General features: G+C 39.4%; 1 protein-coding gene and 1 pseudogene across 1 annotated transcript; one reads left to right on the top strand and one right to left on the bottom strand.

Annotated features, from left to right (window-relative positions):
• The first annotated feature begins 4,434 nt into the window (after positions 1 to 4,434).
• CCDC71L (coiled-coil domain containing 71 like) lies at positions 4,435 to 8,429 on the top strand. Its single transcript, XM_027123894.1, has one exon. It carries the CDS (start codon positions 4,911 to 4,913, stop codon positions 5,616 to 5,618), a length of 708 nt encoding a protein of 235 aa, XP_026979695.1. The 5' UTR covers positions 4,435 to 4,910; the 3' UTR covers positions 5,619 to 8,429.
• A 9,376-nt stretch (positions 8,430 to 17,805) lies between these two features.
• Positions 17,806 to 18,239, bottom strand: LOC113629613 (60S ribosomal protein L31 pseudogene; annotated as a pseudogene).
• Positions 18,240 to 18,448: the final 209 nt, after the last annotated feature.

The raw sequence follows: 18,448 nt of genomic DNA, 5'->3' as shown, positions 1-18,448 counted from the left end.
TCCCAGTAAATCTAGCTACAAATCTTCAAAACAAAGAGTTAAGTAACTTAAATGGAAATATTTTACAAATGACATAACCCTGTGGTCTTTTGGTCTTGTCCAACATATTTTTGTAAATTAATCGTGTTTTGCTTGAGACAGTGATTATTTATTATGAGCTTCTGCTTGAACGTGGGGGAATTTGTCAGGAAATATTTTGAAATCTAAAATAGTTTTGGCAAAATCTCTAACACTGGTAGTCAATGGGGGCAGGGGCATAAGGGGGCATCTATTGGGGGCGGTGTGCAGTGCATGTCACAATCACCTGGGGTCTGTATCAGTTACGGTGTGTTTGGCTCCAAGTAACAGTTTAAGTCATAGTGACAGTTACTGATTCCTTACCTTAGATGCCCAGAGGTGGGCAGTCTCAGGGTTGGTTTGATGGTTCAACAATGTCGTTGAAGATCTAGACTCTTTTATTCTCGTCCCCACCGCCCCATCCTCAACTTGAATTTTATCCTTGGGATTTTGCCGAGAGAACTGCTTCTTCACTGCCCAGCAGGGATGAGATTTGTGGTTCCCTATTTGGCCTTCTCTGACATCACCCCAAAAGGAGTGGTGGGGTGCCTAGTTATAGCCTGGTGAGGGTACAAGCCATAGTGGTTTTTTTGGGGGGGTGGTGTTTTGCTGCAGTAGATCAATAATTTTCTAAAAGTTTCTGTCTTGCTAGGCTACTCCTTTCTTGGTCCTAAAGCTAGAGAGAACAAGGTTTTGTTGGCACTTTTATGTCTTTTATGTCTGTTGGCATTTCTTGGTTGCTGGCTTCTCCAGCACTCAGTCTGAGATGTGTGCAGAAAAGAGAAAAAAAAAGAGAACGCAGGGAACTCACTGCTGTGTTGTTCTTTGGGTTCTGAGATCCTTAGCCTGTCTGCTTTCTCTTCTCCCTTCTTCAGTCTTCTTATGTTCATTTTATATATAATGTCCAGCGTTTTAAATTGAAAGTAGCAAGACGAATAGGAAAGGTACAGGTATTTCATCTTCCTGGAAGTGGAAGTTCTGGCCTCTCAGTTTAAGTGTGTATTTTGTGTATTTTACATCAAGCAGTTTTAGAGCATATCAGAGCTTCGAGATAACTTTTATAGAAAGATCTAAATTACTTTATAATGATTCTAATGAAAAGGCTGAAATGGATGAATCATGTCCTATGTAATTTCACTTGAACTAAAAATTAATGCTATCTCCTTGGATTAAATACAAGAAAGTTAGAAACAACTCTGGATTAACAGTTGGAGACGTAGGTTCTGGTTCAGAGTATTCTACCATTCAGCTGTGTGAACTTGGGCATATCTCTTGGCATCTCAATATTCTCATCTGAATTAAGAATGTTGGACTCATTACATGATCTCTAAATTTCCTTCTCGCTCTAACATTTTGATTTTCCCCTCATCAATCTATTACTTAAAAAAAATCTATAGACTCCCACTGTAATATAGGATTTGAAATACATAGGTTAAAACAAGTAAAATCCTCAATTAGATAAGACAAAGATAACTATTATTTATTGGATGCCTGCTGTGACCTGGGCACTCTAGTAAAAGTTTTACTAGTGTTCACTCACCCAATCCTCAAGACAATCTATTGTAGTAGAGATTATGCCCATTTTATAGATGAGGAGATAGGCTCAGAAAGATAAAAAATGTACCTAAGGGTATTTTGTTATAAAGATCTGTTTGATTCCAAGTCTGTTTGATTCCAGAGTGGATGCTCCCAGCCACTTACAGATACTTTTTTATTTTTCGGCCACTTTGCAAGAAGCAAATTATTTCATAGAAGTGGAATCTTAAGGCACAAGTTCTGGATAGCTAAGAGATAAACGTTATTTTCAATTTCTCCAATCACTGCTTGGTTTCATTCATAAACTACAGAAATTATAAATTCAGAAAATATACACATAATGTAGTTTTTTGTTCTGTTTATTCTTATTATCCACTACTTATCAGATATATAGGAAGCATCATTCTCCTTGAGAGGTAAAGGAATAAACTCAGCATTTTAAACAATGTTTCCTCAAGAACAAAATTTCAATTTGCCAACTTTCCATAAACCTTATAGTGTCTTAGGAGTGTCCCAGGAACTAGAAGAAATATATTATCTTTATGCGTAAATTTTACTCACTTATGGAGAATGGATAAGAAACATTTGTAGGACTATTTAAGCTAATCAAAAAGTAGAGATCAAGAAGAAATGTAAAAATAAGAAACAGTGAAAACGGAAGAATAGAGAACTCAAACAATGCCAAATTTAAAATTATACAATAATTTAAGTAGTTTGACATGATATTAATTCCTAAAAATATTTCATAAAGATATTGTTTGGTTTTAAGTAAATTAAATGAGTATGTATTATAAAATGTACTTTTGAATGCTCTGCAATTTGTTGAGACCTTATGTTTTCTTAGAATAAGAATGGTCTTATAAAAAGATTATCCTTTTAACTGAAATCAATTCGCTAAGTTTGTGTAGATGCCTGGTATGTATTTATGTGGCAAAAGACCCTAAACATTTCCATAGTTAAGAATCCTAAGTACTTATCATATGATTAACACGGAAGGGAGGAAATAACAATATGAGAAGTCAGGAGTACATAAATCCTTATTCTACCCTTTTCTTTCACTATGAAGTCCCCTTACTACTCTGCTGGCTTACTCTGTGAGATTTTCTATGTCTATCTTGCAGGGGCATTCCAATGGAAGTTATACAAATTTCACATTCGTGTGTGTTCCCAGAATTACCCAGAGAACTAATGGTGATATAAAGAGTTGTTGTAATGACATTTCTTTGTAAGGACTTAGGAAGCTGGTACCTGGCTCCATAATCTTGTCCTGAGATCAGGGTGTGCTTTTCTAGGAAAATGATTTTCTCTTCAGAAAGTTACCATGATTTTGGTAGGTTGAGAACTGGTCTCCTGGTAGGATGTTTGGTTTTTACCATAAACCCAGTGTGTGGAGAGGGTGCTCTGGTGTAGAGAAGCAACTTTCAAAATATTTTGGTTTTATTTTATTTATTGTTCATTTTATTTACTTTATTCCTTTGTTTTGAAACTAAACGAACAAAATCTAGTTCTAAGAAAATATCTGTAAGTCCAATATAGAGCAGATAAAAACTGCTCAATTCTGGGAGGAGTGGAATTGGAAATACTCTGTCCCTTAGTCACTCCACTCTTGCATAAAGCATTTGCTATTTAACCTCTTTGAGTCTGAGCAGTACAATTTGAAAAACCTCCAGTGAAATATAAAGATCACTAGATTAGAAATCCAAAGACCTAAACTATAGTCCTAGTCTTGCTATCAAGAAGCTGTATTACTGAACCTCTGTGGGTCCAAATTTCCTCATCTGTGAAATAAGGAGATTGAACTAGGTATCTTTCAGCTCAAATATTCGAAGGAACCATTAGCAGTATGTGCACATCACAAAACTCTGCTTTATTAGTTCTCTGCTGCAAATAAGGTGCTCACTTAAGGGTAAAATTTGCATGCCTACCTTAAAGTTCTAAGTATTAGGAGATTTTTTTAACCTTAAAACTTTAATGCAGTTAAGAGAAAACTGCAATGTAAAATATAAAATTGTCCTGTTCTTAGCGATTTCAAGTGTGTCTTTCTCACATCATTTTAAATTATCAGTGGTATTTCATCGATTCACTCAACAAACATAGAGTGCCCACTATCTGACAGGCGCTGAACTAAGTACTGAGGATAGAAAAGATGACTGAAGACTGTCCATTACTCTATAAACCTTCATAGTCCCCTCCTCTCAAATACAAAAGGTGATGGGTTCTTAACAGTGTGTTCTCTTCAGCAGAACGTTTTTGATTGTGAAGCTGCATCCTTTCTCAATGATAGAGATGGTGCTGCAAAGGGACATATTAAAACTAAATGAAAAGTGAAGTGCATTCATTTAAAAAACAATTATATATTCAAAAATGCTATTTTCCGTAAGGAGAATGGCTTTGTCGTAATTGATCTTTGATCAACTTGAGCAGAGTATTTAGTTCTACGGGTATAAAAGGCTTTGCTTTCCCGATAAGCAGAGTATCTCTTAAAGGTGAAGATGGTTCCATTGTCTAGAAGGAGACAATGCCACTGATGCCGTCCATATTACCTGAATGATTCTGGATTACTAGTGTTGTTTGACATGGATTGGGGTCAAAAGCGGGAAGAGTTGGATGAAGATGCAAAAGAGGCCTCTGAAGGTTTAGAAGGGAATGGTGAAAGGCCCATTCCCCCTGGACTCAAATTCCCCTTCTGTGATACAAACCACAGCCTTTGGGCACGTCTCTCTTTGTTATTCAGACTGGTAGACCTCCAAGCTCAGTCTTCAAATGCACACCCACTCACTCCGAGAGTGACTCTCCCCAAGGTGGACCTGATGTCCACCCCTTACTGTAGACAAGGCACCCTCCCCATATACCCACCTAACTGTTGACTCGCGTTCAAGGGCCACCACCATCACCCACCCCAGCACCATCTACCAGGAACTGGCCTCTCCCCCATTAGTCCCCGCCCCTCTTCTGAGAGCACCCAATGGGTGGAGTCGGGGCTGCGGTGGGAGGGGCCTGAGGCGGGCACATTTAAAGAAAGGCAGAGGGCGAAAGGAGGCAAGAGAGGAGAAGAAAGAGAAACCAGGGGGGCGAGGCGCCGTCCAATGACAAAGCCCAGGGGTGGGCGCCGGCCGCCATCTTGTACCGGTCTGCAGGATCTTCACCCGCGTCCTCCGCCCTCGGAGGGGGAGGGGCGGCGGCGGCGGAGGCGAGAAAAGTAGCTAGAGACGCGCCGGGCGGGAGGCGCCAGCAGCTGCTGCTGCCGCGGAGCCGAAGGCGGGCGGGGACGGCGGCGGCGGGACCCGGCGAGCGCGGGCGGCCCCGAGCGGCCTCCGATGCGGCGCAGCGTGAAGAGGCGGCGGCGCCGGTCCCCGGCCGCCCGGGCCGCGGCCGCCCGGGGCGTCGGCTTTAGGGCGGGAGGAGGGGCCGCGCTGGAGGCGCGGGAGGAGAAGGTGGTGTACTCGCGGTCGCAACTCTCGCTGGCCGACAGCACCAAGGCGCTGGGCGACGCCTTCAAGCTGTTCATGCCACGCAGCACGGAGTTCATGAGCTCGGATGCGGAGCTCTGGAGCTTCCTCTGCAGCCTCAAGCACCAGTTCTCCCCGCATATCCTGCGCAGCAAGGACGTCTACGGCTACTCTTCCTGCCGGGCCCTGGTCCCCGACCCCCCGGGACCCCTTGCCGCCCGCGGCCCGACGCGCAGGCCGACCTCGAGCGCGGCGGCCAGGAGGAGGCGCCGCGGAGCCCGGGCGCCCGCCGCCCGCCGGAGGAAGCCCCCGCCGCCGCCGCCGCCGCCGGCGGACCCCGGGGAGAGCTGCCCCGCCAAGCCCGCGGCGCCCGAGCCCTGCTTCGGGGGCCGCACCCTGGAGGAGATCTGGAGGGCGGCCACCCCGACGCTGACCACCTTCCCCACCATCCGCGTCGGCGACGACGTGTGGGGCGAGCGCAGCCTGGCGGCGGCGCGGCGTAAGGCGCACCAAGTCCTGCAAGTGAACCTGGAACCCGTGGTGAGGCTCCGCCGCTTCCCGGTGCCTCGGGCGTGAGACGCGGCCCGCGTCGCCCTCCCAGCCGGCGACGGAGCTTCCGCCCGGAGGGATGGACAAGTGTCAGTCGAGTGTTTACAGATCCGGCCTGGACCCCGTCCCCTCGTGCACTTTACGGGCGAAGAACTCACCGGCTGGTGTTCCCGGCCCGGCGCCCCGGACTCGCGGCGGCGGCGCCGCCGTCTGGGACTCCGGGGCAGGTGCGCCCTCCGCCCCTTCCCGGCTCGGGGCTGCGGAGGAGGAGGCCGCCGGACCCGTGGGGGAGGGCCCTTTGCTTCCGTACCCCGGACTGAGACGTCTCCAGGACTGGAGGGGCAGATCCGTTTTCTCCCTTTGGACTCTACCTCACTGGTCTGGAAGTCCTCCGAAGAAGTCGTTATTTTTTCCAAAGGAATTTGGTTTCATGCTTGTGTAATAACGCCAGAATCTACTTGCTTTTCACCCCGCTCCTCTACCCCTACCCCCGTTTTCCTTTTCGACTGCCACCCCTCTTTCTGGACGAAAGATCGAACCTGTTTTGTGCTGTTGCACCCGTTTGTGCTCAGGGTATTCTGAATCCCACTCGTTTCCTAATTTTAACCGGATTCCAAAGCTTTGACCAAGGATATTTTTCTAAGAGATTCAAGCTTATGACTGTTAATAGTGCAAGGATTTGTATGCTGTGAATTCCATGGGCTCAGTGATTGCAAACAAAGAGATGCAAACTACAACTGTTAAACATTTTTGAGGTGTTTCTAAAGATTTTATATTGAGATTTAATGTTTATATTTGCTGAGCTCCTAAAGAAAATGGTTGAAACTCATATAAAGTTCTGTTTAGGAAAAGTTTAGTTGTTAAATTCTTTTTGATTAAATAAAAATTAAAGTGCATTGAAACCACATGGCTTGTGATAAAGAAAAAAAGAGTTATAAAGAACTGGTGTTGGTTAAAGAGATGGATGGAATCCTATTGGAAGTGATTTGGTCTCCTTGTACTAGTCTAACATACAAATCCAGGTATAGTTCAAGGAAAACCTATTTTAAATTGGGAATCACATAGGAGAAATAAATGTGTGTAAACCTTGTGATTAAAATGGTAAACAGAATACCCATTAGAATTCTCAGAACTATTAGTGATTTCGAGGGGGTGGGGACATTTCTTGGTATCATGTAACCGGTTGAAGTTACTTTGGGCAAAATAGGTCTTTCTTTACTTTTTGTTGTTGGATAGCAAGAAATGTCCAAACTAATATCCATCACTTTTATATACATCATGACAATGAGTTGTTTCTTTTGCTCCATGAGTTTCCTTTTTTATCTTAATTCCATTCATAATTATGTTTGCAGTTACCGGTCTTTGTTGACAGCTGAAGACCACAGGAATCGAACAGGCGAGTCACACAGAGTACTGACCCTTCTTTTACACTTTTATGATAGCATTTATATCATACGGCCCGGTGTGGAATTCTTGATTATCCAAGTGCCTTTGGTCATTGGTGGCAGCAAGACTTAATGGTTTTTAGCCGGTGGTGCCACAGCCAGATTTTACTGCAATATCTAAAGGGTCAAGTGGTGTTTTTGTACCACTGTTTTTCAAATTTAAGTATTCTGCCATGGAACGATTCATACTGGCTGGAAGTCGACATATGAAATCCTCAATATTAAGGTTTATCTCTGCTTGGCAGCTTCGTAGGAGAATAATAAGAGTTGAAGTTTTGACTCTTGTGTTCTTAGAATTCAAATGGCATAGCTTTCTGGATTGAGTTTTTCAAGTTTAATAGTCCGTAAGTAGGAGTTTTGTGACTTTAATTTCAGTGTTCTTGTTTTGTAGAAAAAAGAAAATTATATATATATATATATCTACGACTTGATGCCAGTTTCCCAGTATGCCTCATATTCTTTTATTCACTACTTAATAATAATGCATTGTTACAAACACTGTCACATGAGTAAATAAAAGTGAATCATCACTTAGTTGATGGAGAGTGTTAAATTTTATTTGTGTGATAGGAAGCTTATATATATTCTTTTGGTTATTAGCTTATTGCCAGTTGTATTTCAGATACATAGGGTTTCCCCTCCCACCCCCAAATTGTTAAAATTTTTTAGCTAACTAGCCCCTGAGGAAAAAATATGTATTGGTACCACTCACTATTGTATATAGTTTTATAATAATTAAAAAATAAATTCAGTGGCCATATTAGAATGTAATTTTAACGTACAGTTTATCTAGATAGTTTCCCAGAGGATTTTGAAATTAGACTTAGCTGGGAGGATAACTCTGCTCAGTTCAAAACTGAAACAACCATTTGACACCATGCATTTATTTTAACTGAGTTTCTTAACATTTTTTCCTCATGCCTTGTTACTTTAGTGCACTTGAACTAGCAAAAATGCTTCTTTGGATTATCTGGGCTGTCTGATTTCAGTTAGGATCTGATTGTCCATCTTGAATTCAATATGTTATTTATCTGGTCTATTTAAAAATCATGCCATTTCTAGTTTGTGAAATAAGATGTCGAAAAATCTTTATTTCTGCCAGCTGTTCTTTAGCAAAGCCTATGTTACATCTTCTAAAACGTGAAGAAACAACTAATATAGTTGGTTAGTATATTAACAGGAAAGTGAAAGTATTTTATGGGTACATTGGGCAGAATGTGAAGAGGAACTTGGCAAGGTGGCCTTTATGGTGAGGAATCCATTTCCTGTCCTCTAAGTCTGTAGCTTAGCTTGTATATAGTTTTTTAAAAGAAAACTCATGATTTTATTCATTGTCTTATAAGATTATCTTACATCTCATATGGCGCAAGTAGAGGGGGAAGCTAGGAGGAAGTTGATCACCTTGCTATGCTTTTATTTCATTTTTAACTTTAGAGTGCCTAAATGTGGTGACTGGCATCTCCGCTAACCTTTGGGGATTCCTGATGTCATTTTTTATCCTCCTTCCTGTCAACCAGCAACTTATTTTCCCTTCCAGAAACCAGGAATGTCATGATCGTTGAGGGCAAGCTCCGTTGTTGATAGTGCAAAGTGTTGCTGTTGTGGTGTGTATTTATTTTGTTGAAGTTCGAGTACCCCGTTGGACACATGTAACTAAGCTGGTGGCTGACACTTATTGATTTGCTACGTGCAAATGATAGTACTATTTTTCTGAAAACTCTTCAATAAAGAAACATTAAAAATATTTGAATACAAAAAAAATCACATTAAAAATATTTGAATACAAAAAAAATCAGCAATTTTGAACTGAAAGCTTTTGGTTTTAAGGGCTGCCACAGCACTCTTTAAATTGGTGGTTTTTAGTGGACGTATATACATAATATTTACTTTATTATAATACTTTATTGGTGTGTTTTGAATCATTTTCTGATAGACTGTTACGTCTTAAGTGCAGTAGAAGGCAATTGTTTGTAATGGAACCGAATTGTTTCCTCGGACAGTTTGATGTGCATATGATTAAGATTTACAATCTGGTTGTACTTTGCTTTTTAACTTATTAACTGTAAATAAATTTTAGAGAATACACAGTGACTGGTTTTTCTAATGATGTTGAAAGTTTTTGAAATGGGATTTTATGTTTGCATGTGAGTTGGAAAACATCATAATTAACAGTGGGATCAATTTTGACTTTTTTGTGAACTTGAGATCTGTGTCTTGTGCTGTCTTGGGACTCTATGTGACATCAACTCTTGAATGATCTAGTGAGTCTCCAGAATAGTACTTCATGGCCAATCCCAAGTCATTACCAAGTTTGCCAGCAAAAAGGACTTTAAAAAGGCATCAAAATTCAGTTTTGAGCCCTAGCCCCATGTCCTCCTGTGGTGGTGATAAAAAGTCTAAAGCTCACATTCTTTCATGCTAGGAAAGAAAGTCCAAATGCTTCATGTGAGTAGCAGAAGTAAGGTCTGTTCCACAGAATGAGTAAAGCCAGAATTTTCATTACAGTCTAGAAGGTAGGAGTGGAGTATTAGCAAGGGCAGGATTCATAGTACTACTATGTGGCCTGAAGTTCCTATCAATAATTAGAGGCAGCATAGTGTAATAACTGAATCCCAGTGCCTGGAATGGAATTAAGGTTTCACCACTTATAAGCATTAGAACTTGAGGTAAGTTATGTAAACTGTCTGTGCTTTAGCTCCCTCAAGTATCAAATATGGTTAGTAAAAGAAGTGATGGGGCTATTGAAAGGGCTAAAGGGGATGTAAATGGTAGACACATAGAAAATACTTAATAAATGCTATTAATTGGAGGCATGTGTGCTGAGAGTGGAAATGCTGAGAGTGGGGTCCTCTGGGAATTTAGCATCCTGAGAATAGAGTGTGGTCTGGGAAAGCTAAAAGACGAATTAAGAGATGGTAATTCGTGGGTGAATTAAATCGAAGACAGAGAAATCTCGAAATGTTTTTAGCCTGTTGACAAACCGGCAGGAGGTTGGAGTAAGTTGATTTTAAAAAGTTTTTACTGTTGGAGTTTTAGGCTTTCTTAAAATTTGGGGGTCTTCTTTTATCATCGTGGTATCTCTGAAGGATATTTAAAATGTACTGTTACATGTTTTAAACTATCTGAGAATTTATAAAAGTAATAGATTACTATTGCTGATCCCATAACTTGCCAAATTTCCACACTAAGTTTTCCCTTGGTGTAAGTTCAGGAAGGGCTGCTTGAGAACCATATTAATTTGCATGTACAGACTAAATTAGAATTAATTTCTGTGAAGTTTGTACTTCCGGTGTTCAAGGAAACAAATGAGTATGATAGTTATGTTTGAACAGCAGAAAATTATTACTAAAAGTAAAACAATCCTCATCTTTGAAGCAGTGACACACTTATTTTCAGATTTTGGGTCTAAAGCCTGTAGTTTAGTTCTAATTACTCTTAGCACAAAGAATAACAGAGCATATTCTAACTTAGTGAGCAAGCTGAGGTTTCAGTATCTAAAGCTGACACAAAAGAATTTCATTAGATGGAAGTTATCCCGTAGTAAGAAGCTCAAAATGGAGCCTGATTGCTGATTTGATTTCACAAGAGCGATGACTTCTCGCTGTCAATGCTCACTTGTCTTGGTAAATGTCACCCTAAACCATGATCTGTAACATGATAAGCATATCCAGAAACCAACTGGAAGGTAACAATCATAACAACAGCAAACACTATGGCTAGCCCAGCAAGTTTGAATAAATATTCTGTTGGACTCAAAATTGGACTTCTTCTGCTTCTGAAAGTATTCATAGAAATGTTACACTGAGATTCTTCCAAGTACTGAAATTAACTGTAAAATGTATGTGTGTGTGTGTGTGTGTGTATATATATATATATATCTCTCTACACGGATTTTTTTCATACATATTCTGTGTTTAAATATTTAGTGGCGAGAGTATAGAAAAAAAGTGTGGCTTAGGGGTCAAAACTCTCAGGTTAAAAATAAATTATTGATGCATAATACACATACTAAAAAGTACATATATTAAAAGTATTATAAGCACAGCTTGATACAATTTCATAAATTCAGTATACTCGTGGAACTAGCACACAGATTGAAAAAACAGAATCTGGCCAGTACCCGCAGAGAACTCCCTTATGCCCCTTTCAATCACTCCCCATCTCTCCTCCAAGATAATCTTTATTTTGACTTCTTACAGCATAGATAATTTTGCCTCTTTTTGGACTTTATATAAATGGAATTAAGTGTCACATGCCTAGCTTCTTTCACTCAAAATTATCTGTGAGATTCCTTCATATGATTACATGTTGTTATAAATCATTTTTTCTTGGTGGTGTATGGAATTCCATTGTGTGAATATTCTGCAATGTTTCTGCAACTCTTGATGGGCATTTAGGTAGATTTCAGTTTAGGGCAATTATGCATAAAGCTTCAGTGCACACAGAGAACAAACATGTCCTGTGGTGAAATTTTTTTTTTTTGGAATATTTGTCTAGGAGTGAATTTGCTGGGTCACAGGCTATGCAAATTATCAGCTTCGTTGGACGCCATTTTTCTAAAATGGATATACCAATTTACATGAACTTTCATAGTAGTGCTCTGGATACTTCATATCCTTGCCAACACTTGGTAGCTTTGGTCTTTTTCATTTCCTGGTGGGTAAACAGATTTTTAAAAAAATTAAAAATATTTTAATCCGAATAATGTATACACAGTTAAAAAAAAAAACACCTTAAAAAGCACGTGAGGTCTAACAATAATAAGCCCTGCCTCACCCACAAACACCCCTTCCCTACATTTTTTTTAAAAGTTAGGGTTTTTTTTTTAAATAGGCTATTTTTTTAGGGCAGTTTTAGGTTTACAGGGAAATTCCATAGAAAGTACAGAATCCCCCCCCCCAAGTTTCTACAGTTATTAATATCTTGCATTAATATGAGTACATTTATTATAATTGATGGATGAACCAATTTTTAATTAAAAATTTTTTAATTAATTTTTTTTCTGCCAGTTCTATTGAGATGTAATTGACATATAGCACTGTATAAGCTTAAGATGTATAGCAAAATGATTTGACTTACATACATCATGAAATGATTATCACAGTAACTTTAGTGAACATTCATCATCTCATATTTATACAAAATTGAAAGAATAGAAAAAATTATTTTTTCCTTGTGATGAGAACGCTTAGGATTTATTCTATTAATAACTTTCGTATATAACGTATAGCAGTGTTAATTATATTTATCACAGTGTACATTACATCCCTAGTAATACCATAACTAGACGTTGGTACCTTTTGACTGCCTTTATCCAATTCCCCCTCCCTCCACCCCCCCCTCTGGTAACCACAAATCTGATCTCTTTTTCTATGAGTTTGTTTGTTTTTGAAGTATAATTGACCTACACCACTATGTTAGTTCCTATTACACACAGTGATTCAATATTTCTATACATTTCAAAATGATCACCATGATAAATCTAATTGCCATCTGTCACCATACAAAGATATTATATAATTATTGACTCTATTCCCCACACTGTACATTTCATACCTGTGACTAATTCATTTTACAACTGGAAGTTTGTACCTCTTAATCTCCCTCACCTATTTCTCCCTTCCACCCACCCCCCTCCCCTCTGGCAACCACTTGTTTGTTCTCTGTATCTGTAAGTCTCTTTCTATATTGTTATATTTGTTCATTTGTTTTATTTTTTAGATTTCAGAGATAAGTGAAATTGTATTTGTCTTTCTGTTTAACTTGTTTCACTTAGCATATATCCTCTAGGGTGTGTTGTCGCAAATGGAGAGAATTAATTCTTTTTCATAGCTGAGTAATATTCCATTGTATGTCTATGTACATATATATACATATATATATACCCCACTTACTTTATTCATCTATTGATGGACACAGGCTACTTCCATATCTTGGGTATTGTAAATAATGCAACAATGAACATAGGGGTGCATATATCTTTTCTAATTAGTGTTTTTGTTTTCTTTGGATAAATAGTCAAGAGTAGAATTGCTGGATCATGTGGTAGTTCTGTATTTAATTTTTTGAGAATATCCATATTGTTTTCCATAGTAGCTGCGCCAATTTACATTCCCACCAAGAGTACACCTTTTCTCCACATCATTGCCAACGCTTGTTATTTGTTGTCTTTTTGATAATAGCCATTCTGACAGGTGTGAGGTGATAGCTCACTGTGGTTTTGATTTGTATTTCCCTGATGATGAGTCATGTTGAGCATCTTTTCATGTTCCTGTTGGCCATCTCTGTGTTTTTGGAAAAATGTCTAGGTTCTCTGCCCATTTTTTAATTGTTTTTTTTTTTTTTTAATGTTGAGTTGCATGAGTTCTTTACATATTTTGTATATTAACCCCTTATTGGATGTATTGTTTGCAAATAGCTTCTCCCATTCAGTAAGTGGCCTTTTCATTTTGTTGATAGTTTTTCACTGTGCAAAAGTTTTTAGTTTGATGTAGTCCCATTTGTTTTTTAGCTTTTGTTGCCCTTGCCTGAGGAGACATATCCAAAAAAATATTACTAAGACTGATGTCAAAGAGCATACTACCTCTGTTATCTTCTATAAATTTTATGGTTTCAGGTCTTACATTTAAGTCTTTAAACTATTTGAATTTATTTTTGTATATGGTGTGAGAAACCAGTCCAGTTTGATTCTTTTCATGTAGCTGTCCAGTTTTCCCAGTGACATTTATTAAAGAAGCTGCCTTTCCCTCATTGTATTTTCTTGCCTCCTTTGTCATAGATGAATTGCCCATTTAAGTGTGGGTACATTTCTGGGCTCTCCATTTTGTTCCATAGATCTATGTGTCAGGGTTTTTTTTTTTTTTTTTTTCGCCAATACCATACCATTTGATTACTATAGCATTGTATTATCATTTGCAATCAGGGAGCACGATACCTCCAGCTTTGTTCTTCTTTCTCCAGATTGTTTTGACTATTCAGAGTCTTTTGTGTTTCCATACAAACTTTAGAATTATTTATTCTAGTTCTGTGAAAAATGCCATTGGTATTTTGATAGGGGTTTCTTTGAATCTGTAGATTGCTTTGGGTAGTATGGTCATTTTAACAATTTTAATCCTTCCAATCCTTGAACACAGTAGAGCTTTCCATCTGTGCCATCTTCAGTTTCTTTAATCAATGTCTTATAGTTTTCTGAGTACAGGTGTTTTGCCTCCTTAATTAGATTTATTCCTAGGTATTTTATTCTTCTTGATGCGATTGTAAATGGGATTGTTTTCTTAATTTCTCTTTCTGATAGTTTGTTGTTAGTACATAGAAATGCAACAGATTTCTGTATATTAATTTTGTATCCTGCAACTTTGCCAAATTCATTGATGAGCTCTAGTAGTTTACTGGTGTTGTCTTTAGGATTTTCTAAGTATAGTATTATGTCATCTGCAAACAGTGATAGCTTTACTTCTTTCTTTCCAATTTGGGGTCCTTCTATTTCTTTTTCTTGTCTTATTGCTGTGGCTAGGACTGGATGAGCCATTACTGACATTTTATTATTAACTAACACTAGGGTTCACTTTTTCTGTTGCACAATTTCATATGTTTTGACAAATGCATAATGTCATGTATCCACCATTACAGTATCAGAATAGTTTCACTGCCCTAAAAAGGCACTGTGCTCCACCTAGGCATCACTTCCTCTCTCCCCCTCAATGCTTGGCAACCACTGGTTTTTTTTGGGTTTTTTTTACTGTTTCTATAGTTTTGCCTTTTTCAGAATGTCATATAATTGGAATAATAAAGTACATAGCTTTGTCAGATTGCCTTCTTTCAGTTTGAAATGTGTATTTAAGTTTCCTTCATGTCTTTTAGATAGCTTCCACCCTCCCTCCTACCCTCCCTCCCTTCTTTTTTTTTCACTGATGGAGTTTATTTTTAAAAACAGATTTAGGTTTACAGAAAAATTGACTGGAAAGTACAGAGAGTTTCCATGTACCTCCCCATCCCTGCCACCACACACACACACACACACACACACACACACACACACACACACACAGTTTCCCCTGTTATTAACATCTTGCATTAGTGTGGTGCATTTGTTACAGTTGATGAGCCAATATTGATTCTACTGAAGTCCATAGTTTATCTTAGAGTTTATTTTTTGTTTTGTATAGTTTTATAAGTTTTACAAATATATAATGCCATGCATTCACCATTTTCATAAAGTAGTTTCACTGCCATGAAATCCCCTATATTCCATCTATTCATCTCTCTCTTTCTCCCCTGAGTCCTTGGCAACCACAGGTCTTTTACTGACTCAATAGTTTGAGGCAACAGTTTGAACTGTTTCAGGTTTTTATTCTTTTGTTTGTTATCTTCATAATTCTAGATAATATACTGTAGCACTGCTTATTGATTTATCAGTTTTAGGTACCAGCTACTGACTTGCTATATGAAGATGAGATGTAGTTCCCTTATACCACCTTTCTTCTCTCTGCTCTCCTCCAAGTATACTTACATTGCTGAATTCCTATCTTTATTACTGTTTCAGTCAGGGTCCAGCCAGAAAATTATTCACTATAGGTATTTTAAATAGTTACATAGGTGATGGGAGATCCCAGGAGCCAAAAAAATGATGATGACCAGGAATTAGTATCATCAGAAAGTGTTTCTATGCCAGGGCTAGAGAAACACAGAACTGTGCCTAGTAGGATCAGGGATCACAGGAGAAGGGGCTGCCCAGAAAGGAGATAGAATCTGGGCTTATACCTCCCTTCCTTTCTGCAGTCAAGCTACTGTTGGTCAAACCACTCTGGAAGCCAGCTGGCAAAGAACCTAGGAAATGTAGTCTGTAGGAGAAATGCAGAAACCAGATCTGAGGGCAAAAAGGCATAATGGATGAAGTTTATAAGTGTATTAGTCAGGGTTCTACGAAGGAACAGTATCAGTAGGAACTGGCTCACATGATTATGAAAGCTGAGAAGTCCAGATCCAGGAAAACCAACGGTATAGTTCTGGTCTGAGTCTGAAGGCCTGAGAAGCAGGAGAGCTGATGGTTTAAGTTCCATTTCAAGTCTGAGTCTGAAGTCAGGAGAAGACCAGTACCTTGAAGACAGTCAGGCAGAGAGAGTGAATTCTTTCTTACTCAGTCTTTTAGTCTGCTCAAGCCTTCAACAGTTTAGATTGCCTCTGACATTTGGGAGGGCAATCTGCTTTACTCAGTCTACTGATTCAAATGTTAATCTTGGGTTTCCCTGGTGGCACAGTGGTTGAGAGTCCACCTGCTGATGCAGGAGACGCGGGTTCGTGCCCCGGTCCGGGAAGATCTCACATGCCGCGGAGCGGCTGGGCCCGTGAGCCATGGCCACGGGCCATGCACGTCTGGAGCCTGTGCTCTGCAAGGGGAGAGGCCATAACGGTGAGAGGCCCGTGTACCGCAAAAAAACAAAACAAAACAAAAAAAATGTTAATCTTACCCAGAAACATCATCACAGACATACTGGAAATAATGTTTAACCAAATATCTGGGCACCCTGCGGCCCAGCCAAGTTGAAACATAAAATTAACCATCACATTATGTAATTTTAAACTAGATACTTGTCTCTTTTGCTTGTTTTATCAATTTTCACTTCCTACATTGTAAGATGAATGTCTCCCTTATCCTTTGTGCATTTTTTCTCTTCCACCTACTATCAGCTTTGTACTTTTATTTTGGCATTGCTGTTAACATTTTTATTCTTCCCTGCAATTGAGTCCTTTGAAAATTGTGAAAAGTTTGATTCTAAAAATTGAAAACCAAAAATTGGTTTATGTTCTTATGACTATGTAAATAGTATTCAAATCTTAGAATTACTGATCCTTCTTTGCAACGCTTGGACCTCTTGAATGAGGACATCCCTAGTATCAAGGCGAAATGGATTCTTTTTCTCTGTACTCCATCAGTGCTTTAAACCATGCCACATTTTGGTTGGTTCATTCAGACTAAGACCATCTTATGGACATTTTTTTTTGGTCTCCAGATTTTTTTAATAAGAAATTTTTGTATTGACTTGGTCTGTTTCAGTGTCTAAGGTCTGGACTGTGCCAGGGAATGGATAACCTGGAGATGCTCCCCCACCCCCCATGTTCACAGTGTACATTACACTCCAGGTGGCCCCAATCCCACTACCACCATCAGTAGGGCTTCAAAAGGGGACTGCTTTATGGCATTTAATTCACGTCAGTGGTATAAACACTAATGAGACATAATCGCTGCAACACCTTGCTTTCAGGTTGAAATAAGCAGATTTTGTTAGTAACCTTTAAAAAAGGTTACCCTTGAGCTTTAGCTCCACATAAACCAGGACTAAAAACACCTCATGGGGCCACTACAAATAAGTGAGCTGAAAAGGAACTGTACATATTTCATTAAATCTAAGACTATCAAGTGTATCATTTTAGTTTGTTAAAATGTGAAAAATGTCAATTAAGTTCGACATGCCAGTTTCTGGAAAAATGTGTATCTTAGAATCAACAAAACCTGTATTTAAAAACATTAGCATTATACCCACAATGTGCCAACTACCTAAATAGTCATTCTCAATCCAGGTTGCACTTCAAAACCACCTTAGAACACCTGCCTAGACCCTGTCCAAATATTCAAAAACTCCAGGGACTGGGGAGAAGGGACCCAAGCATAGTACTTAGGAAATACTCTCCAAATGATCCTGTAGTTGGGAACTGCTTAAAGATATACAAGACTTTAGCTGCAACTAGAAAAGGAAGATTAAGATGTGAAGGCAGTTCTATAACTTTATTCAACAATCAGCAATTAGTTCTCATCCACATTAGCTGTCTGTAGATTTTTTAAAGTGGTGACAGGTACATAGGTAACAAACATATAGAGCTTGTTTGGTGAGTCTTCATTACGTTTTCTGGACAACCGCTCACGGATATGGTGTGGGACATTCCTTATTCCTTTGGCCCAGACAGCTTTGTTGAGCCTGGTATCAATGTGTACATCTGGAGTTCCCATCTCCTTCATGGCAAATTTCTGGATTTCTTAGAGCGTCCGAGGGGCATGCTTCTCAAAACCCACTCCATGGATGTGCTTGTGAACGTTGATAGTGTATTCTCTGGTCACCAACTCGTTGATGGCGGACCGGCCCTTCTTCCTCTCGCCACCCTTCTTTGCGGGAGCCATCCTGCCAGGCCCTGGTTGGAAAGGAAGGGCTCGAGGGATTGTCCATCTTATGGATATTTTTTGATTTTCTTTGATTTTCTAACTGCTCTTTGTTTTCTTGCGCTCTTTTAATGTTCCCAAATCATGCCATCTATGAGGTCATCTTCTTTTTCTCCTAGAGTTGTCTCATTGAATCCTTCTCCTCTCCTGCCCCAGTTTATTATACTGACGACTCAATAGTCCTGCTTTATAGCTTTCAT

The sequence above is a fragment of the Aethalodelphis obliquidens genome, unplaced genomic scaffold (genome assembly GCF_003676395.1).
Source record: "Aethalodelphis obliquidens isolate GAN/ISIS:26980383/991018 unplaced genomic scaffold, ASM367639v1 scaffold27, whole genome shotgun sequence".
In the NCBI taxonomy this organism is placed as follows: domain Eukaryota; kingdom Metazoa; phylum Chordata; class Mammalia; order Artiodactyla; family Delphinidae; genus Aethalodelphis; species Aethalodelphis obliquidens.
This window is presented reverse-complemented; position numbering and strand designations above follow the sequence as displayed.

Coding starts and splice junctions, on each gene's coding strand:
- CCDC71L (XM_027123894.1), top strand. CDS start 4,911: ATGCGGCGCAGCGTGAAGAGGCGGCGGCGCCGGTCCCCGGCCGCCCGG.